Source organism: Rissa tridactyla, chromosome 14 (assembly GCF_028500815.1).
Source record: "Rissa tridactyla isolate bRisTri1 chromosome 14, bRisTri1.patW.cur.20221130, whole genome shotgun sequence".
In the NCBI taxonomy this organism is placed as follows: Eukaryota; Metazoa; Chordata; class Aves; order Charadriiformes; family Laridae; genus Rissa; species Rissa tridactyla.
In genome coordinates this window covers 11,008,711-11,032,869 of record NC_071479.1, presented here as the reverse complement: position 1 = coordinate 11,032,869, position 24,159 = coordinate 11,008,711, and the positions used below count along the sequence as shown (strand labels likewise).

The following is a 24,159-nucleotide window of genomic DNA, read 5'->3' as shown; positions in this document are numbered from 1 at the left end:
CTGTCCCTGGTTAGCTGTCTGAAGCTTGCTCTATCCCGAGGTGGAAGTCTGTCTTCTGTAAAGGTAGATTTGAGATTTCTGTGCTTGGCAGCATGTGTCACCTATAAACCATTGGGGTGGGAGAGACCCCACGGCTGGTCTCTGCTTCAGGGTGCAGCGTGGCAAGAGAGCGCAGTGCCTGCAGTGCACCCCCACACCCGCTGAGTTTGGAAGGCAGGAGCGGATCCAACGCTGTCACTGTCCCTGGCGGTACCGGCAGTGCCCGGTGAGGTCCTTGAGCCGTCTGGCATCCACTCATGGCGGTGGGTGCCAGGACTGGCACTGATGCGCAGGAATGCTCATGTATTGCTCTGCAGCATCGCTCCGGCAGGCTGGATGGCTCCTGCCATAGGGGAAGTGGATTAACTTTCTTTTCTCATTGTCTGGAGTGAGACAGCAGGGAGCTGTGTGGCCAAGTCTGTCTGAGGCTGTGGAACAAAAGAGGGATTTTTGCTCTCCTGGCTGGCTTGCTGCTAGAGCTGCAACTCCTCTCGAGTCAATAACTAATCACGAGATTGTTTTGTGTCTCATCGCTGCAGTGTATGCCTCTCTGCGCTGCTCCCCCCGCCCGTGCACCACTTGTGCTCATCTGAAAAACTCTGTTTGCCACTTTTCCTTGGCGAGGAGACATGCTGTGGCCTCCCCGCTCTTGTTTAACAAAATGGGAGAACAAGTGGAGCGGAGTTCTGTCTGTCTGTTTTTCTTCCAAGTGTGACAAAGGGGGTGTGAGTGCTTATTCCTTCCCTGGAGCGACGCTGAGCTGGCAGAGATGCAGCTTATCTTTCAGGGCTGGAGTCAGGTAGGCAGCAGGGAGGCTCCCTGGCTGGAAGCAAGGAATCTGTGCGTTTACATCCCTGTCCTCCGGAGGCGGCTCCCCATCCTCAGCGTGGCCCCGCAGGCAGGTTTGGGTGAGGGGGAGGGTGGTGGCTCTGGCCGGCCCCTCTGCCAAGGGAGGTGTGGGTGCATGGATGGGCATGCTCTGCTCATAGCGTGTTGTGGAATACCTGTTCCTGAAAGTCATCCTTGAGGAGGAAGTAAGTCTGTAGAAGCCACATAGCTGCCACTTGACTTGGCAAAGTCTTGCTAGAGGCTCTCACAGCCGGGAAGAGTAGGACGGACATGCAGACCATCCTCGGCCGTCTAGAGAAGGGCATGTTTGGACTCTTCCAAGAGAAGAAGGGCAAATGGTGGTTGGATGGTGCTGCAAGGCTGCTGCAAACCCGACCTGTGCCAAAGCATAGAGGAAGGTGCTCTTCCAGGCATTGGGGCAATTCTTTCCTCCTCCTGCTCACGGCAGATGCTCCTGAAACAGTCTGGCAAGCACACCAGGGGCTGGGGTTTGGTTTGGTGCCTCTTTTCTTGAGGGCTGATTGCCGAGATATTCAAGGTACAGCCTTTAGGCTACTGTTGTGACCTCTGAAGTCTGGCGATGGGAATTGCCGTGGAAGTTAATTACCTCTTTATGCTGCTCTTAAAATCTGTCACTCTTCAGATCTCTGTTGTGGAAGTGCAAAGTGCTTAGGAGAGGAGAAAACGAGCAAAGGACCAGACTGCTGCCGGTCAGTGGATTTTTGTCTTGTGCTTGGTTGTGCCTGCGTGTGCTCTCAGTCCCTGCGTCATGTTTAGGACCTGAAAGGGGAGGTGAAATGGCTTCAGGCCACAAAGATACGCAGGCTTCTGCCTCCTTGTCATGGCTTTTAAACAGCAACTCCACATCCCCCATCTCTCTTGCGTCAATTAAAATTAGCTGATGGGGTGACAGAGTCAAGCGTGAGCTGGGTGTTTTGCGGTGAATAGAGGCTTTTCACCAGAAAGGGCTTCTCTGTGGCTAGGTACTGCTTTGTCCAGCATCAGGTACTGCGTTCAGAAGGGTGGTCAGTGCCATGTGGTTGAATTTGAATGGCTTCAGCAAACTTCCGTGGGTGTTTCAGGACCCTGAGATGCTGGATGATAGCGGTGGAGAGGATATGGGGGTGTCCTGAGGTAAGGATGGATGCTGCTTTTGACCCCCTTGACAAGGTGGGGATGGCAAACTAGTGCCAGTCTGGAATTATTGAGAGACCTAGTGTAAAAACACCCTGACCTTTCAGCACCTTTAATCTTAATTATCAGATATCCGTAGCGAAAAGGCTGTTTCCAAGAAGCATGAATCATTTCTGGAGCGCTAATGCTTATGACTTCCAACCCTTTGTTCTTGCTGATGGAACCGTGCTCTCGGTCGTTCTGGCTCCAGCAGCTCACGCCAGAGGTAACAGTGCTGCAGCAGCTTGGTGTCCATCCCTCCTGAACGCACCTGCCTGAATCCCAAATGCACCTTGCAATAAGACTTGAAGAAAACTGGCTCGGAAGGCGACATCTCTAGGGAGGAGAGCTCAGTATATGGGTATCATTTGGTGCCTTCTGGATGGGGTGTGTCAGCATGGGACTGAACGTCAGGTCCAGGGGTTTTGCTCTCAGCCCGGAATGCTCTGTTTTCTGTCTGCTTGGACCTCTGCAGGTGTCCAGGCTGACCGTGAGGACTTACCAACTTGTAGTACTCCTAGCATAGCAATGATTTGTTATGTATCTTGTGCTGTGATAATAACAAGAACACAAGTCGTTTTTCCAAACTGATGATCATGCTATAAATAGAGAATCCAGCTGCTTGCATTGAATGGCATGAAAGAAAATCATAGGAGCAGCTCTTATGCACAATGAAGTGGATTCTGGCTGCTTTCTCTGAAGATGCTGGGGGAGGGGGATTTCTTGACAACCGAGACGTGTGAAAGCAATGCTCGAGAGCTCGCTGTGGCGTGTGAAATCTTCAGCAGGGAGCAGGTGAGGGGTTTCCCATCGCGCCATCCCACGCTGCACCTTCCTGCCTCCCCACCGGAGAACCTGCCTGCGCTGGTACCTGGGCGGAATGAGGAGGAATGCAGGGTTGCTTAACTGCTTATAAAGAAGACTTTTCAGGAAAAGGCACTTGAAACCTCCCCTGCTTAGGAGGAGGTGAGCTGGCCCCGGGCTCGTGCCGGGGAGCTGCAGCAGTGCTAAATCACTTGGAGGTGTCTCAGCAAATTGTAGCTGCTGACTTGTGAGTTCAGTGCCTGGGGCGCAGTGGCAGGGTGGACGAGCCTTAGTGCAGAGTTACACACGGTTGCTTGTCCCCCGTACTCTTCTCTCCTGGTACGCAGGCTCCAACCCCTCAGGCCAAAACTGTTGTTTCCAGGATGGCTGAGCAGTCCTGAACTTGCTGCTTTAATCCTTCTCAGTGCCTTGGAAACAGAAGCTCTCTCAGGATGCCTGGTTATGGCAATACTGTCTGTGCTGAATCCTTTCGGCCCCAGGTGCTTGTGGTGGGGGGGGTGTCCAGCCTCAAACAGGCCTTTTTCTGGTTGTTGAGGTGCTGAGCTGACTTTGTGGGTGCTCCTCGCTGAGCACTCAGGAGTTCATGCCCAGGAGCATCCGTGGAGCCCCAGGAAGGGATGGAGGAGCATCACCTCCTCTCCTGAGTGCCTGCATTGCATCTGCAGGGCTGGCCGTTGCTGAGAATACCAGGCGACCTGTGTCAGGCCATGTTTTGGGTAGCAGCGAGGATCTGCCAAAATGAGCATCAGCCAACAGGACTTGTTCGAGCCTTAACTCCTAGACAAGTGTATCTGAGAGTCTCAGAAGAAAATGAGCGTGACTCAGTCCCGCAGCAGAGTCTGGCCCACAGGAGCCCTTGCGCTCTGGCATTACAGTAAGCCTGTTAAGCATGAATTTCCAGAACTCTTTGAAGCCTTTATTTAGAAAGAGTCTGAAAAGGGAGTAGGCTCTGGTGAATCAACCTCTTTGTGGGAAGTAGAGAAACCTGATCAGTCGGCTGTTTATCTGCCTGCACTGGCTTTTGCACCCAGCGTGGAGGGGTGATGCTGCTGCGGCAGGGGGCAGAGGAGCTGTCTAGGGGGAGAGCTTGTTAAACCTGCTCCGGGGTGTGGGAAGAACAGAGAACTCCGGGGTGTGGGAAGAGCTGTCGGTGGTCGCAAACAGAGGTGTGTTCCCAGGACATTAGAGAGCTGAGCCTCCCTGGCTGCTTCTTGTGTCAGGAGAATCGCCAGCTTGTTCTGCCAGCGAGGTGGGAGAAGGTGTGTGGCTTTGCACTTGCTGGGAAAGAGTTTGTCAATGAGTTTAAAGGGGGAGTTAGTTACAGCGTAGATCTGACTGATCTTAAAGCACCCAGCAAATGCCTTCTGGGACCTGCAGTGCTGTGTGGTAGACTGCGGTGGGGTTTCTTGCCCAGTTCTTCCTTTTTTAGACAGCCAAGTCAAGTGTACCAGAATATCTTAACTGCTTTGGCCTAAAGTAGTGCTAAGTGCTGGGTGGAAACCTATTTCAGTTTGGGCAAGCTATTAAAAAAGAGGTTCCTCTCTTCTCTTTCGGTGCTGCTCAGCCCGAGGAAGGGTGGTTGTGGTCCCTGGCTGGATGAAGTGTTGAGAGCTGGCAGGTCCTGGTGCCTGTCAGCATTCCTGTGAGCTGGGGCTTGCTGCTGGCTCTCCTCCACTTGTCTGGCTGCACGTTGGGGACTTGCATTCCCCTCGCACAGGGCTCTTCTAGGGGCCAAACACTAAAGATTAAGATGCTCTGGCTGCCTATATAGGTACAGCCTTGTTTGGCTTTGAAGAGCACAGTTTGCTTAAATTGAGGTTGTCCAAGGCTCAAAAAAGCAAGTTTAAGTTGCCTAGGTCCCTGGAGAAAGATGACAGTAAATTAGGACCTGCCTTGTTCAGGAGATCATGAGTAAATTGCTTGGACCTCACTGTGATCCTAAACGCGAGGTGTTTCTGCACCAACCTGGCAGCATCTGCCACTCAGAGGTGCCGGTGTCGGTAGGCAGCCCTCAGCCCTGCAGGGCTGGGTGTACCGGCTCTGGGCAGCGAGGCGAGGGTGAGTTGAGGAGCTGGGCTATACCGAGCTGTGCTGAGCTCTGTGCCCAAAGGAGGATGAGGAAGAGAGAGCACAGGTGGTGGCAGAGGTTGTGTTACTTGCAAGGATCTGTAGGGTAAGACGCTGAGCTGCTCTTAGTGTGAGATTTGCTGCAGGCCCTGCCTGGAGCTTTGTCCCATCCCAGTAAAAGTGCAGCCTGATGGGAAGTGTGTCTCCAGCATTGCTCTGGAAGGAGGGCAGGCACACCAGTCTCCCAACAGGTCAGTCCGTTCTTCTGAATTTCTGTCCAGAGAAGTGGAAAGGAAATAAGTTTCTTGAGACTGAAAGTTGGCTTCACACACCAGAGCGGTTGAAGATCCACGTGAAATGCTGCCACTATCTCCTCCAGCCTTCTGCTCCTCTGCAGCCTCTTTGCATTTCCCCTCTGATACTCCGAGAGATGGATATTAGGAGAGGAGGCTGTGAATGCTGGCAGTGCGGCTGCGGTGGGTGGCTGGCATGGAAATTTTCATAGTGAGCTGTGAGATCTGTCGCTCCCTGCCAAACACTTAGCTTCCCTCAGTGCCTCCTGTACTGCTGTCTGATCTGGCTGTTCCCAGCGCTCAGGGCTGTCTGCGTCTGCCATCCTGGCTTGGGAGGAAGAGGCTGGTCCCTCAGCACGCTATGGTGGTGCTTGGTTGCTCTCCTTGAAAGAGGACCCGAGGGCTGGCGTCGCCGACCCCTGCCCTCTGTGTGGCAGCACGCGTTGTATGGAGTGGTTCTGCTGGGTCATGTCACCTGTTTAGGATGGAGCAAGAGTTTGGGCTCCCAACACTGGTTCGAGGTACAACTTTCTCCTTCCCCGTGTCTCTATAGCCATCATCAAGGGGCCCAGCCTGGACTGTTGCTGCAGGAAGCCCGTGGGTGTGTTGGTTGGCAGCCTGCCTCCAGTTCCTCCAGTGGGGAGGCTGGGGTAGGTGGCACGGCAAGCGGAGCGATGGTTCTGTGGCTGTACACCCCTGCCAGACCCATTGCACAAACCCTGTGCTGCCCGACCGTTATGGTCCAACCACCTCTGCCCTTACGGGCTCTCAAGGCAGAGTGACCCCATTCCTCCCCAGCTCTCTTCCCAGGCTGTTTGGGTGACTGGGACCTACATCAACCTGAAGCTTCAAAACAAAATAACTTGTCCTTTTTTTTGCAAGAGTCAGTTCTGGAGAAAGGAAATGCTGGAGGAGTCCTTTCCGTGATTCTGGTTGTGGCAGCAGCAGCGTGGCAGGGATCGGGGTGAAGGGCTGGATGGGGTGCAGCCCATCACTGGGGTCCTGCCTGCGGATGCTGCGGCGTTTCGTGCCTGTCGCCAAGGAGCTGCGGTTGCCTTTGGCAGCAGAACTGGCAGATCCAACGCACAAACTTTGTGGCATGTGGCCGTCCCCCTCCCGCAGCCTGTGTGGCCTTGTTCGCCGGTGAGTTTTTTCCACCCGCAGCCCAACGTGTGCACAGACAGGCTTGTTAAATGTGATCAACCAGGGATTTTGTTCCAGATGTTCGAGATGACCCCTTTCCTCCTAGGGCAGCCAGCGTGCTGATAAAACACTGTGATGCTATAAATAAGCCTGTCAGCTCTGCAAGGGAGGAAAAGCCTCCAGTTTGAACAGGAGTTTGTTCTAAACAGGAGCCCAAGAGTTTGCTTTCTTCCCTTGGGATATATGGTGACCCCTGATTTTGGGGAGGAGCTGGAAAATGTAGGTTTCCCTGTTGCTTTCAACCTGACGGAAGAAAGTGCTTGCAGAGGGGAGAGGGTTGACCTGCCTGGGAGAGGACTTGGAGAACATTTGCTGCTGTGCTTTTCTACAGGTACACACACACCTCTGCATTTGCTAGAGTGAGGACATCCTCGTTGTGTTGATACTACCTGCATGGACATGCCCCTTCTCGTGCTGGGGTGGACTCTGGCTAAAATAACTCATGTGTAGCCAAAATAATGGTTCTGGGTCGCTCTGCCCGTGTAGCAGAGCTGACACTCCCCCGTTGTTGCTACCGATGGAGTTTTTACAGGCTGTGTTTGGGAGCTGGTCCAGCTTTCTTGCAGCGTGGGGCTGCATTGAGTGAGTCTGGGCTTCCTGCAGGTTGTGTGGGAGACCCAGCTGGGCCCTGCTGCCTTAGCCTGACAGGAGGTAAATACAGCCCTGTTGCTACAGCCAGGGAGAACAGGCCCTTCTTGGCCCTCAGGTTGGGTTTTGCTGAGCTTGGGCTTGCAGGGCTGGCTCTGCTGTCCTGGAAATCAGCTCACCAAAAGGTCAGGGCCAGGAAGGGAGGGACTGTGCCTTCCACTGCTCTGAGAGATTTGGCTGGTTCAGTCTCTTGCAGGGCACAGAGGGCAAGTGGCAGCCTGGGGGAGGAATGGCTGAGCAGCAGAGGTCGCTTCTGGAGATGAAATGGTGCTAAAGCTCACGACACTGTGCAGGGGGCTGCAGGGTGGCCCTGAGCCCCAGCTGGGCTTGTGTGTGGCAGGAGCATCGCCCGCAGGGACAAAGATGGGTCAAACTGTAGGAACGACTGTATTTTGCTTGGAGCCTGCCGCAGTCTTGGAGAAGAGAGCTGTGTGACTTGTGCGATGGGCTGGCAGGGTGCGGGAGGTGGGATGTCCCCCTGGGTCACAGGGAGCAGCAGCCAAGTCCTCCGAGTGCTGGAGGTGCTGGTGGTGTGGGAGATGCTGCTCGAGCTCAGCAGCATCGACACTCAGCTGGAGTGTCAGCTCCAGACAAGTCACTTCCTAGGGCCCGGCTATGGGCTTGTGTTTGAGTTCATGCTTTCCGTCTGAACGACTTTTTTAGACAAATCCTTCTACACTAGAGGCCGAATCCCCTTCCTGCCCCTTTGCTGGGCTCTTGGGAAGGAAGAAGATAAAAACCTCCCCAGACAATCGTTAACCTCGTGCCAAACCCGCCGCTGCCTCCAGCGCTCAGTGTAAGCTCTGCTCTTGCCTCACTGGCTTGTGAAATGCCCAAGACTATTTGTGTCTCAAGAACTGACAGGATAGACCCAGAAGGATGGGGACAGCTGAGAATTAATTAGGAGCTGTTGGTTTAATTAGTAGTGTCTCAGTATATTCGTGCATGAGGGCTGGGTGCCAGGGGAGTAGTGTATCTTGTGAGCTTCCAGCCTTCCTGCTTAGAGGACGCGAGCCCTTTGTGTCTGGGGTTGTACCTCTGCGTTTCTGTGTAAACGCCATCAGTACGAAAGCCTCATTCTGCTCCTTTTTGGGGCCTCGCCTTTCTCGGTGTCCACTTTTTGTGGAGCTTTTCTAGGAATTACCCAGTCTCTACAGACTGGTTGAGAGTAACTTGCTCTGTCTACAGCTCTTGCTGACTCCTAGGCTTTCCATCTTTCCAGCACCATCTGGTCCTGCTTTGCTGGGAGAGTGGGTAACCCCCAAACCCATCATCTTCACCCAGGTCCAGGGCAGGGGCTTTACAGGGGCAGAATGTCTCAGGGCATACCAAAACTTGTGCTCTTTGTCTCTTGAACCCAGAGGTTCAACCACCAGCTGTGGTACTGTGTGTTGAGGTAGCCTCCTGCTGCCACGGCAGGCGATCTGTCAAGGGCAGGTCCCCACTGCGATCGGTCGGGGAGTGGTTGGGGCTTGGGGTGATCCATCACCCCCTTCTCCTGGGGCTGTTTTTGGTCCTTGTGGCTTGCAAGGACAGAGGGGAGGTGGCTCATTCCCAGCTCACAGGAGACTCTTGGTCCCTGCAGCTCCATGCATGCAGATGGCAACTTGAGGGAATCTAATTAAAAGGTGGTGATAGCTGCCTGCCGCGGCTCTGATGGAGAGGGATGAGAAAAGGGAGCTTTGACTTCCTGGTTTCCATGAAATGAAGACATACCTGATGCAGACTCGCTCATCTCCCACAGCACTTTCACTCCCTCTGCTCTCCTGTTATCTGGATCCAGCTGTGCACAAGTTTTGCGATGGGTATCTCGGTCCCTGGGTACCCTCTGAGCCCGTTACGAATGCGTGCTCCGGTCCCTTGTGCTGTGTGCGGTCAGTGCAGACACATGGGGTGGCTTTGCCGTCCATCTCATCCCATATTCACAGGGCCAGGCACCCCCTTCCCTGCAGCGGGGATGGCTGGAGCCCCCTGGGTCTGACAGACACGGCCGAGCCTGTGTGCTGACTCGGGCAGGCTTCAGCTGGCACAACCCCAGGGCTGTTTGTAAGTGCCGGTTCAGAGCTCAGTCGTCACCTCTCTGTCCGTCTTTGCAGAGCAAGGAGAATGACGGGACAGTCCATTTGTCCTGCGTAAGCTGCTGCCAAATGTGACAGCCGCCACCCCTGACTGTTGTAGCTTTTCGCTGCTTCCCCTCCCCACCCCAGAAAACCCAAACCAACCAAGCTGTCGGCATCTCCTTCCCCCACTGCTGCCTGTTGCCCGTACCCGCTGCAGTGGGTGTGTGACATGGATGGGTCTTGAAGCCGGAGAGGGTCACTTGGGACTGGGGCTGGCCCTGCTGCCGAGTGCAGGCTGGCCGGTGACTCTCCACCTGCCCAGGACATGACTGGATTTTGGAAGCAGGGATGTGCACGTACAACCTGCTGCTGGTAGGGGAGGGAGATATGTGTCCCCTGCTTTCCTCTTGCCCGAGGTGCAACACCAGCTCCCCCCCCCCGCCACGAGGAGGGCACCTCACTGGGTCACCAGAAAAAGTAACTGGAAGTCTATGACTGCTCTCCTTAAATCACCTTGGAAGAAGCCAGACGTGCCCAGCTCCTGGCATCTCTATTTTTACTTCGTGCAGAGATGGATATGGCTGAGCTGTCTCCTTTTATTTCCAGCGTTTGGCATGTGCTGCAGCGCGTTGCTAAAGATGTGTCTGGCTGGATGCAAAGCTGCCCGCTTCCCGCAGTCCCCGGGGGACTGCAGAGGTGAAAGGCTCTTGTCTTCTGCATGGCTTTGTAATTCATTTCTTCTCTGCTTGCTGCTCTTTGCCTCCCCCTTCCACTTCCCTTACAGTTTTTGTACGTTTTTTTTTTCTGTGTTTATTCAAAGCAGCCTGGGTAAACAGGGAGCAGGACTGTGGCAACTGGGGCCACTGGTAGCACTGGATTCCAGAGGCATTTTTAATGGGTCTCTAATAACTGGAACTGGTCTGTTCTGATGTAGAAAGTTTTCTTATTTGCTCTATCTGCAGTTTGGCACGGAGTTTTCCTTGGAAAGGCTCAGACTGCACATTTTGCTTCCCGACAGTCAGGCTGACAAGCTTTGCACCTCAGGTGGCTCCAGTTGCTGCAGCCCTGATTGGTGCCAGTTTGCCAGACCTGTCCCGCCAACGCTGTTTCTAGCTTGCGGCTGCCCCCAGTGCCACGTGCCCGAGTTGTGCCTATCACCTGCCCTGTGTCCCTCCTCCCGCGTGTGGGCAAGAGCCCGTACACAACAGCCAGGCAAGTCCCCTGTGTCTTCCTGTGCCCATGGGATGCTTGTGGAGAGGCTGATTTCGCGGTTAGTTGCTTCAAAACCTGGTTAGGAACAAGATGCATGGTTTGAGCTGTTGAACCAGGCACCTCAGAAACCTCCTGGATAACCCGAGCTGCTGCCAGGCTTTCCTGCTGTGGTTGCAGCATGAAATGGGGGGGCTCTTTGGCTGCCCTAGACCCGCTGCCTCCAGCGTCGCCCACCCTGTGGGGGCCTGGGGATCTGATGACACCTCCAGGAGCCTTGGGGGATGAGCTGGGACGTGCGATCCCCATATCCAGTCACAGCCCTGCTCCCAGCCGCAGGGCAATTCGTCTGCTCGGGGCTGTACATCCCATTTCTCCACTGAGGCAGGGGGTGTTCATGTTTCTGGAGCAGGTTTGGAAAAGATGCTCCGTAAAAAAATCCTCTGCTACTTGAACTGCCCTGAGTCTTGGCCTTGTCTTACATCTGGTGACTCTGTGTGCCTGGTAACGGCGTGCTGGCAACTTTGGAGAGTGTAGAGAGTAAGAGAGAGAGTTTCTCCGCTGCTGTGAAATTGCCTTCAAGCTTTTTGGCTTGAAATGTTGCTTTCTGCCCCTTCAGTTGCCCTCACGCACCTGGAATGGCAGCCCCAGTGTACGTGATGGTCAGGATTGTGGCTGGAGAGGGCTGTCCTCAGTAGGGATACAGGACTGGGATGCCCAAGAGCCCTGGAGCTCTGCATCCAGGAGCCGTCCCTCCTCTGTAGGCACAGGCTGGCTGTGGCCACACCAGTTTGGGATGTCAGTGGTTAATTGAGAAGCCCTGGAGCTGACAGCTCCTGTGCCTGTGATGGAGAGCTCGTTAGCTAGCTGCAGTGAGAGTTTTAGATACGGTCTGACTTTAGCTCTTATGGTGGGTTAGAGGGGTCTCCCACCATCACAGTGGGGACCCCCAGCCAAGGTCTGGCTTGGAGTGTCAGGCTGCAAACCCACTGCCTTTGGTTGCTGAGTGTCTCCTGTGGGAAAGGAGATGGGCCATAGCGTGTATGTGCTTGAAGATGCCCACCCACCCACCTCCCGGGAACAGGAGTGCCTCAGCACCGCAATGCAGCAAGCGGGCTTGAATTCAAGACCATCATCCCCTTATGTGGCTGTTGCAACAGATGGTGGTGATCTATAAACTTCGGTGGCGAAGGGAGGCTGAGGGGGAGCCTGTTCAGAGGCTGTTGCTCCTGAAGGATGTGAATGTTCTCCAGCTCTTGGTTGGGCTTTTCTTGCTCATTTCTCCTATGTGAAAATGTGGGAGTGGAGCATTTGAGCCTGGGCTTGATTTGACGTGAGCCATCTGAGTTATGTGGGCTAACTCGGAGCAGGGCAGGCTCCTTGTGAGCCCAGAGACGTGGCGGTGAGCCCAAGGTGGGAGCAAGAGAGCTGGTACCGATGGTACCGAACACAGGTAGGCAGGATGCCGCCCTGCTAAAACCGCTCCCTGCTCCTTCTGATGCTGAAACCCCTATGTGGTTTTGGCTCTGCCGCCTGGCAAAAGAGAGGATTGGATGTCAGCCGGGGGTGTGCAAGGGAGGTTCAGTGTCACGCTTTGCTTCGGGAGGGGACCTGTGTCAGCTCAGAGCAGGTGTGCTGTGGTGCGGGCAGCTCCCGTTGCAGGCCACGCTCTGTTCCTCCACTGCCTCGGAAGTGCCGACGCACATCGCAGACACAAACAAGCGAGTCAGTGTGTCAGCCTTGCTGCTATATTGATGTTTGCTTAATAAGAGTTGGCATCTGGAGCTGCTTATCCCTTGCCCTTGAATATAAAACAGCACTTGGGATGGGCCTTGGTGTTCAAAATCATGACCAGGCTGTACTGCAGCAAATCTGATGGGGAGAGGCTGTTCTTTGTTGTGGGATTCGAGACTTTAAACCCTGAGGAACCCATGCCACCTGAATGCACGCGGGTTAGGGGGCTGGTGTAAGAGCTGTGCATTTCCACTGCAGAGAGGGCTGGGTTTGGGTTTCTTTCAGCCCTGTCTTGAGTCAGCGTGGAGGCCATGGTCCCACTGGCGAGGCAGATGCTCTGGAGAGCTGTCTGAGGTCATTGCAAGTAGCATCACTTGCAGCCCCCGGTGTTTGGGTAGGTGGGTGGAGATGGTGAGATCAGCATGGAGCGGGGACGGGGAGAGCTCTTAAGCCAACGTGAATTGGCCGCCTGCCTCCCAGGGAGATGCTCCCTGTGAGACGCGGCTTGAATGCAGGGGAGCAGATGGGAGAAGCAGGAAAAGGCTCTATCTGGTAGTTCCTGCCCTCTTCCAGCCAGCAGAACTATTCACTGGACAAATTCAGTGAGGGAGTTCTGTGGGATCCATTAAAGCTGTTGCAAAACCTGGTGAGAACCAGGACAGGAGATGTTCAGGCTGGGACAACCCTGAAGGCCCAGTTTGTGCCGCTGCATCCTCCCTGTGGGGGGTAGCACCGCAGATCATTTCCTGCTCTGCAACAAGGCCAGTCTGACATGTTTGTCTGCTCTGTGGTCCAGTGTTGACATCAGAGCTTGATTTCAACCTGCTGTGAATTGGCCAAGACTAACTGAAAATGTCTTGTGGCCAGCTCTTCTGAAAGCCACTTTGCCCATTCATGCTTGTCCTGCACCAGGACCTCCAGTCACCTTGATAAGCCTGTTACTTCTCAGCAGCCAGACGCCACTTCGAGTGAGTGGGTTCCTCCTCCTGTAAGAGACACAGGGCTCACAGCAAAGCCGTGCAGCAAGGTCTGGAAGCGTCTGAGATGCCGCCTGACCTTCCCAAAGCAAGGAGAGTCATTTGAGCCACGTTTGTCCTTTGCCTTGGGAAAGTCACCCCAGAACTTGAGCAGCAGCTGGGCTTGTTCGTGATGCACTGGGGGGGTTCAGCTCTCTGCTGCTGCTGTGCACAGGGCTATACGCCTTGTTTAGCTGAGTGATGGGCTCCTGCCGAACACGTCTCTCCTCCCAGGGCTGGTGGGATGCCCAGCTCTTTGTGGGATGAGAAGAAGCAGAGCCCTCTGCCGCTCATCCCTGTCTGAACAGGGATACCCGAGTGTACAGGAAAATGTCGCTGCCACAAAGGTCTCTGCCCTCAGCCCGAGTGTGGGGGCTGGTGCACAAATTGGGAGGGGATGTTGCTTCATTTGAGAGAAAACTAGAGAGGGTTACCTCTCGGGGAGCTGAAATCACTGCTGTTAAGGGCTTTCACAGTCTGAGGCAGCCAGCCCAAGGGCTTCAGTGGTGATAACAGCTGGGAATAGCACTGGGGGAGCAGAGAGTGTGCAACAGCGCAGAGAGTAAGGGGAAAAAATGCTGCTGAAATGAAAGTGTGTGTGACCTGATTCCTCTGCTCCATTTTTCTACCCTGTGTGTGTTTTCATGAGGCACTGTTCGTGTGCAACTCCACATACAGTACTTGAAGCAAGTCTGAACCTGAGGTTTCGCTTTCTCCCAGTGCTTACGCGTGTGCTTTCCCCTCCACAGCCATCAAGGTGAGCTGCGTTGGATCCTGCGGGGTGTCTAACAAGATCAATGACACAGCATGGACCGTGGAGGAGCAGTACTTCAACAGCACGCTGTCGCTGGCAGACAAAGGTAAGGTCCGCAAGGACGTGGTGGAGACCTGTGGCTGTGCTGTTTCTTACTGGGAGAGAGATGGGTGATTCTGAGATGGTCGACAGAAGTGTATCCCCAGGACTTCAGCATCTTCTCGATGTGAAATACTCCTTCACAGGCTGCCTTGGCCTGTGCACGGAGGATGGGAGCCAATATTAGAGACTAGAAGAGCTTAGAAGGAGCTGTGCAGAGAGGCGTCCTGAATAGCTGCAGAACTTGGCAGCCACACTGCAAACAGTGCGTGCACATCCTCTGGCCCTGATCGACCTCAAACGGGGCTGCCAGCAGCGACTTCTCTGCTGCTTCAGGACCCTGTGGGTTCACCCTCTTCTGCTTCCTACGTGTGTGTCTATGGCGGTCACAAAACACTGATCAAAGCTGGTCAATTGAAGCCAGTTGCAGGCCAGGAGTAGTTTGCACTGAAAGGGTTGCGGAGGTGTCACTTGTCCTGCTAGAGGAACAGCCTAGAGGGTTACCAGCATGCACCCCCAGCAAGCCAAGAGGCCCAGAGATAGCGACAGGGTTCTATTATCCTCTGGGGTAAAGTGACACCAGCAGCCTCTGGGGAATCTGGGCTCGAATGAATGCTGTCTTTCTGCTGTTAAATAGGTCAGCCGCACCACAAATAATTCATGCTGTGCCCTGGCTCCTGTTGAAATCAAGACGTGCCAGTATTCACCTGCAGAAGGCAGTGGCTGTAGCGGTAACTAATGTGGCAAAAGCCCAGGCTGGCAGGAGCGCAGCTCTCTGGTGCTGTTTTATCTAATAACAGGAAATGGGTAAAACTGAAGTGGCAGTTTCTGCTAGCTCAGCCATTTTTCTAGCAGAGCTTTCAGCATTGAGGGCAGACTGACCTCATCCTCGCAGCAACTGGAGAGAGCGTTGCTTGCTCTCAGGTCCCGGAGAAGGGAGGCAGCTGGCTGGCTCGCCCCTTGGCTTGGCTTATAGCCCAGGGGCTGCAGTTGGAGGTAAACTGCCTGGGCGGGCAATGAGAAATGTTCCTGCCCGCTTTTGGATGTGGCGCTGAGCATGGCCAGAGAGCCCAGCTGTGAATATCGCGGTAGCTAAATCCCAGAGGCTTTATAAGGTGCTGCATTTATTGAGCTTAGGTGAGTTGGGAGCTGGAGGCTGCGAATATTTGTGGACTTCTGCAGAGGTTTAAACCTGGAACTGCACTGAGAAATGCACCTTCCAACTTTTGTTTCTCATATTTAACGTTTCAAGGGAGAGCTGTGATATTGTGGTCCGTTCTGTCCTGGTAGAGCTGAGCAGGGGGCAAAAGCCAGCCAGGAGGGAGGAGTGGGAAGAGGTGGGTGTGCTGTTTGTTGGTTTTGCAGCCCCTGGGAGATTTTGATAGCCGCTTCGGCAGCTCGCTCTTGTGAGGTTGCCCTTGGGAGCCATCCCCTTGACAGCTGGACCAGTGTGCACTGGGAAGGCTGGAAGGAAAATGCGTTGATGGCTACATGCTATCATGGCTCTGTAGTGTCCCCTTTGAAGGCCTGAATTCCAAAGATGGCCAAAATTTGGTATTCCCAGCTCGTAAACTGTTCATGGAAAGCCTTAGTTTTTTGGCTCTTAATTTTCTGGGACCCAGAGGTTTGTGTATTGCCCGGTGCAGTGCTGCTATCTGTCAAGCCACTGGTATTGCAAACTGCCAGCCTGAGTTTTGAGCGGGTGCCCAGGGCTGGGGCATCAGGGCCGGGCTGCTGGCTCCGCACTGGAGCCGGTCACGCAGCTGGCAGCTGCCCAGCAGCGCGCCTGGGGTGTGGTTGGGACAAAACGGGCCAGCTGAAGTCTTCCAGAGCCACCGCAGCTCCAGGCAAGCGTGGCAAGAAATCATAGCGCGTGAGTTACCAGAGATGTAATGAATTGAAGGGAAAATCTGTCCCTGTAGAGTCCTGTGCTTGAAAACTGAGGTGTGCTGTAGCGTCGGTACTGTCCTGTCTTCCGAAGCTACAGTGCCGTTACTGGGAGAAACCTGGTGTGAACTACCAGCAATCAGCCTGGAGCAGCGTGCCAGGTGCTTACAGTCGCTGACTTGCGCTCTTCTGCCTTTTGTGTCACAGTGGACACAACCACTGGGAGCTCTCAGCCTCTGGCTCCCAGCTGCCAGGAAGCAGATACGGAGAGGGCGGGCAGTCCCTGCGCATGGGACCGCAGCCAAGGGCAGCGCTTGTGGGGCATTTGCTTTTTGTGTGACTGGTACAAGCTCAGGAGTTATGTCCTGGACTCGCCATGGTTGTCCCATGCCCTTTTTCCCATGCCCCAAGGAGGCAGGGGAGCGAGCGATGGGACGTGGGTGGGAGAGGGCAGTGTCAACACTGCCTTTGGACCAGAGTCCTCGACCAGAGACAGCTTTGAAAGTGTCCAGTGCAATTGCTGTGGCTGGCCTGTGCGGATATGGAAACAAAAGCCCTGGGGCTGGCAGCGCTCCATCCTGCAGCGCGGGGAAGCGAGATAACTGTCTGCTGTCGCAGCCCTCGCCATGACATTGATGCATGTCCTGGCCGGCGGAGCAGCGGGGAAGCCGGGCTGCTTCTCCGTGACTCTGCCTCCGCGCGTGCCTGTCTCTGCCTGTCTGTCTGCCTGCCTCGCCGCGTCCTGGCACGGCACAGCCCTGCAGCGCGGCAGCGGCTGGGGCTTGCCAGGGGGGACCTGCAATAGCCTTGTGGACAGGAGCAGCAGGGCAGGGCCTCGGCGCTGACTCAGCCGCAGCGTTTTTAGGCTCCCCAGGAATAGCTCTCAGCTGCCTCGGCCTTTTCTGAACAGAGCGTGAAGGAGCTTCAAACGGACGGACTGTCCCTGGGTGCCTGCTCGGCTCAAAGCAGAGCTGTCCCTTTCCCTGTGACTCCGGCTGAGAGCATTTGGCAGGGACGGGCTGCTCCGGTGTCTGTCAGCGGAGTGGTTTGGGATGCAGCTGCCTCTGGGGAAGCACACCCGATGCTCCCCAGGCTGCCTCCATGCTGGTCTGGCACCCAGCTAGGTGGGGAAACTGAGGTAGGGTTGGTGCAGCTGGGCCATGCTCTCTGGTGGGTGACGGCAGGAGCCCAGAGTGCGGGTGAGTTAAGGGAGTTGGAAGCATTCCTGAGCAAGGACACCCAAAGGAGCATGGAGCCAGCCTGGCCACCGGCTCGCGACTGCTTCCCCAGCCAGCATCGGACAGCGAGCACCACGAGCAGAGGTTACTGCGGCTGCAGACAAATACTGCGGTGGTGTACGGGATGGTCCTGCCATGTGTGTTTAAAAAAAAAAATAAAAAAAAGCCACAACACATGTAGACCCCCCTGGGGTGAGGGCTGGCTGTGCCTACTCTTCCTTCTCGTGCCCTGAAAAGCAAAGAGCAGGAGGGAGGGCAGGGACTGGGGGAGGCCTGCGGTTCAGGTGGGGGGCTGCCTTTCTGGGGTGCTGCAGGAGCATCTTACCCACGATGGGGGGTGTCACCTCCCGGCAGCGCAAATGGAAAACGAATGGAGGAAGGGCAGGAATTTGCTTCTTCCTCAGAGGACTCTTCTGTTCCTGCACTCCCTGCCTTACAGCAATGCTGTTACCGCTCCTTTTTGAACCTGTGCATTAAAAAATTAAAGCAAGTGGGAGCGGGGTGTCCCTGCTGGGGGGGACCTGGCAGCCAAGCTGTGCCCTGGGCAGAGGATGCTGGCACCATTCCCAGCGCTCTTGCAGAGGGCTCATCCAGCCCCACATCTCGACTTGGTTGTAGGGAGGACCACAGGTGTCCCCAAGGCCATCTCACCTGTCCCTGGTGAGCAGCTCGTGCTCCAGTGGTGCTGCAGCAGAGCTGGCACCTGGGGGGACGGCGTGGGGAGGCAGGCTCAGCCTGAAAAACAACCCGCCTTGCTCTCTGCCTTCCCACATCCTGAGCAGTAACTTTAAAAAACAACCAGCCGTGCTCTTTGAGGACACGTAGGGGGAAGGGGAGAGGAGGTTTGCAAAACTATCAAGGTTTGCGTTGCTCTTTAAGCATCTAAGAGCAACTACACACTTCTCCACCCACACACCTCTGCACTGAAATAAGTGAGGGGGCAGCTCGTCCTCTGTAGCATCAGATGTCGCTTGTATTACACACTGATTATTTTAATATTTTTTTTTAAGGGCATATGTTGTGTGAGAAAGCAGGCAGTCCCTGAAGTAACCTAAGTGCCTGCTCTGCAATGTGAGGCACTTACTGAAGGCACTGGCCTCATCCTTAATTTGCCTTCTCGCCCCTCTTGGAGCAGCACCCAGGGTGTGGAGGGCTCAGCTGTGCCTCTGGAGCATCCGCAGGTTGGTGACTGGTGTTTTTGCTGCAGAGGACCCTGCTGGCATCTCTTCTGGCACTGTACTTGTTCCTCCTCGAGCAGAGCAACATCCGTGCTCCGGGAAAGCCCCTCGCTGGGGCTGAGCAGGGCCGAGCAGTGAGCTGGAGGCAGCGGGACCCGTGAGCGGCTGGGGGGATTGTGCAGGGTCTGCGCTGTAGCCTTGGCAATAACACACAGGGCAGCGGTTCAATGAACTCGGGCTCTTGACATAAGAGCTTCTGGAAAGCGCTGAGCGTACCAGCTGTTCCGGAGCCCCTCGCCGCCTCGCTGCTCTGTTTGCTGGAGGACGCAGCGCAGCGCCGGGGAGGTCCCTCAGCCCACGGGTGGGCTCTCAGGGGAGGCCTGTTATTTGCCTCCCGGAGGGAATGCCAAGGCAGGATTTGCTTTTCCCGCTTGGCCTGGGTTTGACTTGGACGCTTGCTCCCTGGTGCTGTTTTTTTCTTGGGTCTTCTTTTTGTGAAGAAATGCAATAGGGGTGGGAAGAACCTTGTGTTGGGTTTCTCTAGGTGTCAGCGGTGCAGGAGATCAAGTACACCAGTCGCAGCGAGTACAAAATAGCACTGCTTGTACCCGCCGCTCTCCTACAGAGAGATGCTTCTCTTGCTCCAATATAATGGAGTAATTCAGCTCTGCGGAGGCCGCCTGCTTCTCTCCCCCTCCCTGGCTGCAGCTCTGCCCTTATTCAGCCGCAGAGGAGCAGGTCCGTTGTGCGCCTGTACCCACACGGGGCTGTTTTCTTTGGATGCCCCTTATCTCTGACTGCCCGCACAGCTCTTGCCCTGTGGATGGGTTGTGCATGCAAAGAGAGACTTTTTTTTCCCCCCTTCTTTAAATCCCACTTGTACCTGAGTTGAACCTGTGCAGGGAACTGGCTGTAATTTCTAGCTGACCTTACTTTTGGCAGCTTGTTAGCTAGCTGCAAGGCGCTGCAGGGAATTCCTGGCTGCTCCACACGCTTCCTTTGCCGGCAGATTTCTTGTACAAAGAGCTAAAAAGGGGCAGCTGTACATCACCTCTTCCCTGGGCTGGCTCTCTGCTGGCCTGGAACAACACCTTTGCAGCCAACAGGCGGCACAGGGTGACGATCCTGCCTTGCAGCTGAATTTAAAAAGCGTGGTGACCTGACTGAGCAGGCATTGAGAGACTTTAGTTTCTTGTTCTGTATTCAGGGACTGCTGTGCGGGCGGGAGGTAAGGAAGCGGCGGGTGATGCTCCTGGACAGCCCCTGGCCAGGTGAGAGCAGAAGGGTGCCCGCGGGCAGTGGTGAGCCATTAAGGACATGCTGGTGCCAGCCCTTGGCCACATTCTGCTGCTGGGTTCAGGAGCAGTGACTGCAGGTTCAGGCCACGAAAACCACATGGAAGGAGCTGCAGTTGCCTCAGGTCACAGCAGCTTCCTCAGCACTTCCCATTTTCTTGCCTTAATAGATCACTGTTAATCCTCGGAGTTTTTTTCCGGCATTGCCATACCACCAGATCCTGCTAATTCATTGAAAATTTCACTGAAAAATGCTGACACAGATTTGTAAGCAGTGAAGCCTTTACGCTGGCTTCAGCGTTGAGCTTTCTGGTGTGTTTTCTTCCTCTCTCTATGCTTCCCGTGTTACAGAAGGGTTTGTCTCAGCAGCATGAACCGTATTGGAGGAGGTTGCTCCTGCTGTGTGTTTGCGTGCATGCAAATCCGGCGTGAGCGAGTTGCTGCTTTGAACGGGAGCTTGGAGCCTGCTGGACGCGGTGCTCCCTCACTGCCTTATGGCAGCTCTGCTTGGATGAAGTGCTGCTTGGTAGCCAGAGAGCTCTCGTTCGAGCAAAATTAAGCTGAGCTAAATGCTGAGTCTTTCCTCGGCAGGTCTGGCTGGCAGGTCACTCTGCTGCCTGTCGGCTGTTCCCGCTGAGGCACCGGTATCTGTTGCAGGGATAGCGAGAGCAAATGTGTGCGTTTACCCTCATTTGTTGCAGTTTGTAATCCCGTTTATTAGCTTAATCCACCAGAGACTGAATTGGAGTCCTCAACGCTAAAGCTGCAATGGCCTGGCATCGCCTGCAGTGTCCTGACACAGACAAAATTAATGCTTCCCATCTGACATCTCTGATGCAGCCTCCTGCGAGGCTCTCACCTTCTTGCTTATGTCTAATATTCTATTTTCTGGGCTGCAAAGGTGGATGGGAGGGACGGGAGGGCAGGGTGCTGGCTGACAGGACTGCAGCGAGAGCGACGGTTGCTCCAGTAGCTGGGGAATGGGGAGCCTGTAGCACAGGGCAGAGGCAGAGCTGCCTGTTTCTCCACCCCAAAGTGCAAAATGCAAACCTGCTGCTTTCCTGCCCTCTGCCTGGAGCCCCTCGAGAGGAGAGTACCCGAGCTGTGCACCGGCAGCGCTGGTATCAAACTCAGCACCTTCAGGGGAGCTCGCCTTCCCCAGGGGAGCGGGAGGGCTGATTTTAGGCAGCAGGAAGACTGTTTTGCTACAAGCGATGGCAGGCGGACCAGCAGGCACCAGGTACCTTTCCGTACTACATGATTTGGCCAGCACAGTAACTGCATCACTCACTAAGTAGCCAGAGAGAAATTGCCATATGGCCCAGCCTGCTGTTCCTCTACTAGAAGAACCAAAAAAGTATGTGTGCTCCAAAGGCGCAGCTTGTTCCTGCTCTAGGGCAGCAGCGTCTGCGAAGGCAGCAGGAGGGAGCAGAGCCGCTGCCGTCCGCTTGGTGGGTACTGGCCGGCAGAGCCGGGGGTCGGGGCAGGAGCCCCGTTGCAGCCGCTCCCCGGCTGCTTTGCCTGGGGTGCAGGGACACCTTCCAGGCTCCTAGTTGTGGTTGTGGAGCAAATAGCACCCTCTCCTTAGGGGATGGAGGGAGCAATACACAAACTGTTCATCTTTTTTGCCCTAGTCTAGCTGTGGATGAAGCCTGGCAAGGCAGAGGGGTGTGTTGTACTGCACGCTGCTGTTTCCTGGCCCTGCAGCCTGCTGTGTGCTCAGCCTTCTGGGCTGTCTCTCCCAGCGCAGCAGAGCGTGAGATTTCACAGGGGTGAGTAATAAGGCTCGGCTGAGTCTGTCGTGTTTGTGCATCAGTGACCAAGGCATCTCCCAACCCTCTTCTGGCTTCTCCTCCTCTGACACTGACCTGGAGGTCCTGGCTTTGTCTTGCGGAGAGACGGCCATTGACCACCTGTGGCTTCCAGCTCCCCAGGGACGGAGACGCTGGGGCTGGGGGAGCCACCCTGGGAGGAGGCGTTTGGCAGATGTCCCTGTGGTGGCACTGGTTTGAACGTGCAGCCCAGGCAGATCTGGCCCCGCCGGTACTGTAAGACTGACCTGTTTGCATGGGCTCTAACCGAGGAAGCTGCAGAACAGCCCTGGGAAGCCCAGGCAGGATGCAGTAGGTAGGGCTTTATTCCTGCGTGGTTGGTTGTCTCCTCCTGAGCCCAGCCCTGCCCTGCTCTCCTGCCGGGGCAGAGGCTGCCAGAGGACCTTTCCCAGCCCTCGGCCGGCTGCCGGTTCACCCCGTGCTGGCAGGGCAGGGTGTGGGCAGCAGTTTCCCCTTGCTCTTGGAGGGATGACGGTGTTGAAGGGCTGGTGGCTTCCTCTGGCTGCCAGCTCTGCCTGCGCAGGGGCCTGGCAGCACCAGCCAGGGGAGCTACACTGCTCGGAAAACAGTCCAAAGCCTTTCAGCACCTGAGCTGTGGCAGTGTAAGCCTGACTTGGATCACTTGTTTAGCAGTGTAAATAAGGCCATGTGGTCATTTCACCTCCACACGGTCACCACGGTGTCATGTTCTCCCACGTGGTTGTGCCGTGGTGTGCTGGTTTGCAGTGAGCACAGGGAAACCTTCATGGATCAGAGCAGAGCTGTCTGCGGGGAGAAAACGACGCATCCAGCAGCAGGGTGGGCTCAGGGGCATGGTCAGCTCGAGCTTTGCATGGGAAACCCACTAATTCCTGTCCTTCCACCGCACATCAGCGTGGCCATAGATGCCCCGAGTGCTGTGGGACGGTGCTGCAGCACTCGGGTCTGGTGTGTTGTGTAGGGCTGGGCTCGGGGCTGCGCTCGCCGCTGCTGGTGATGCTTTGTGGGGTCTGATCTCCCAGGGGAGCCCCACCCAGGCCAGGCTGTCACCAGGTTACCTCCTGGGGATGCATCAGCCCTGTGGGTCAAGGCGTTTCCTTTCTGCACTTGATGGGTCCTCCCAGGCCTCCTCCACGTCCGCTGGTACAAGCGAACATCCCCCCGTCCCAGCGTGGTGGGGAGGGGAGCGGCTGAGCCGTGAACGGGAGAGTCCGTTTTCTTCCAGACAAATCTCTGCTGGATTCAGGGAAATCTCCAAGGTCACTCTCCGCTTTGCACTGCTCTTCCATGCTGTTAGCGTGTTGTTGCTGCTCCTGTTGTCTTGGGTTTTTTTTGTTTTTTGTTTTTTTTTTTTTTCAGGCTCTCTGGGGCAGCAGCTCCTTTCCCTCCAGGAATTTTTAGGGAGGGTGTTTCCAGAGGCCGTGCGGGGGCAGCCAATCTCTGCTGGCTCGGCTCCTATCGGAGGAAAGGCTGCTGCAGGTACTGCTCCACAGCAGAACCTTGTTAATCCAGCTGCCTCTGCTGCCTAATGACTTTCTCAAGGTATTTTTAGCTGCACATAAACTTCAGGAAAAGCTTTTTTGCGGCTGAGCACAGTGTGCCCTTTGTTCAGGCTTCTGGGAATGGGGAGGTAACGGCTCAGCACGGCTGCGGTGGCTTGCGCAGCCCTTTCCCCTCACAGTGCGTTTGTAAGCTCAGGAGCATCGTGACATGGGGCTGGCGGAGACCCCTCCGGCGATGCCGAACTCCTGCTGACCCGCCCTCACCACTGTGGCTTGCTTTAACAAAGCTCCTGGTTCAGGAGCAGCTCAGAAAGGAGCGTCCAGAAAGCGTTGCTCCTCCTGGATGTCTGCATGTCAGAGGAAACCATCTCACCTCCACCTGCTGCCAACAGCTGTCTCTGTTGCAAAGTCAACTTGCAGGTCAACATCACATTAAATGTCCTGGATTTTTACTTGAAGCTCTCGGGGCTGGAGGGACAGGGGCAGCGAGTGGCTTCCCGTGGGCGTTGTGTCCCCTTGCTGCTTGGGTGCTGGAGTTGCACAGCGGATGTGGCAGGGCAGGCAGCACGGCTCTGTGTGCTGCGCACGATGCTGCGTCTCCTCTGCTGTGGTCTGGGGATTCTCCCCAGGGCACATGTGTGGCTAGCAGGGCACATGTTGCCCGGTCCTGCTGTCGCGGTGGCTGTGTGGGACAGGTGAGCACTGCGAGTGTCCCTCCCAGGGAGCTGAGGTGGCTTTTGCTGCCATTTTCCATGCGAGAGGTAGCTGGGTGTTGGGGCAAAGTCAGCCTGTGCCCTGCCCACGCTCACGGGGTGGCTGGGACAAGGGAAATTGCAGATTTTCCCCATTGTAGCGAGACTAGTCAGCATTTGGAAATGGAAGCTCAGCCTTTAAGAGCAGAGTTGATGTCTGAAGTGTTTAAAAGTAGTTGCCACCTCTGTTCTCAGTATAAGGGGGGGACTTTGCTTGGAACTTGCCAACTTTCCACCTGCCAAAGGCATGAGACTGGTGACAAAAGCCCGAAATGGCTTTGTAATCCAAGGCATGTTGGATTCAGTGTCCTTGCTGGAGGAGCTCCTGCCAGGAGGGGCAAGCATCTAAATATCTGCCTCCCCTTCCCGCAGTGGGAGGCAGGTAGGACCCAGACTTGCTTGCAGTCTCTGCTGCCTTGTCGCTCTGCCAGGCATGCGGGATTGTGCCCGTGCTTTCATGGGAGTCTCCTGTCTTGGTCAGGTTCGTCTGTTTTTCTTCATCTATTTTTATTAACCCTTGTCTCTGA

The 24,159-nt window shown here is 55.3% G+C and overlaps 1 protein-coding gene across 2 annotated transcripts in view; it reads left to right on the top strand.

Annotated features, from left to right (window-relative positions):
• Nucleotides 1–24,159, top strand: part of ARRDC1 (arrestin domain containing 1) — a 40,056-nt gene that overhangs the window by 4,150 nt on the left and 11,747 nt on the right. For both annotated transcript variants that reach the window (XM_054220964.1, XM_054220963.1), the window contains exon 2: nt 13,866–13,976. In XM_054220964.1, coding sequence (XP_054076939.1) covers nt 13,866–13,976 — 111 coding nt within the window. The remainder of the gene's footprint in view (nt 1–13,865; nt 13,977–24,159) is intronic.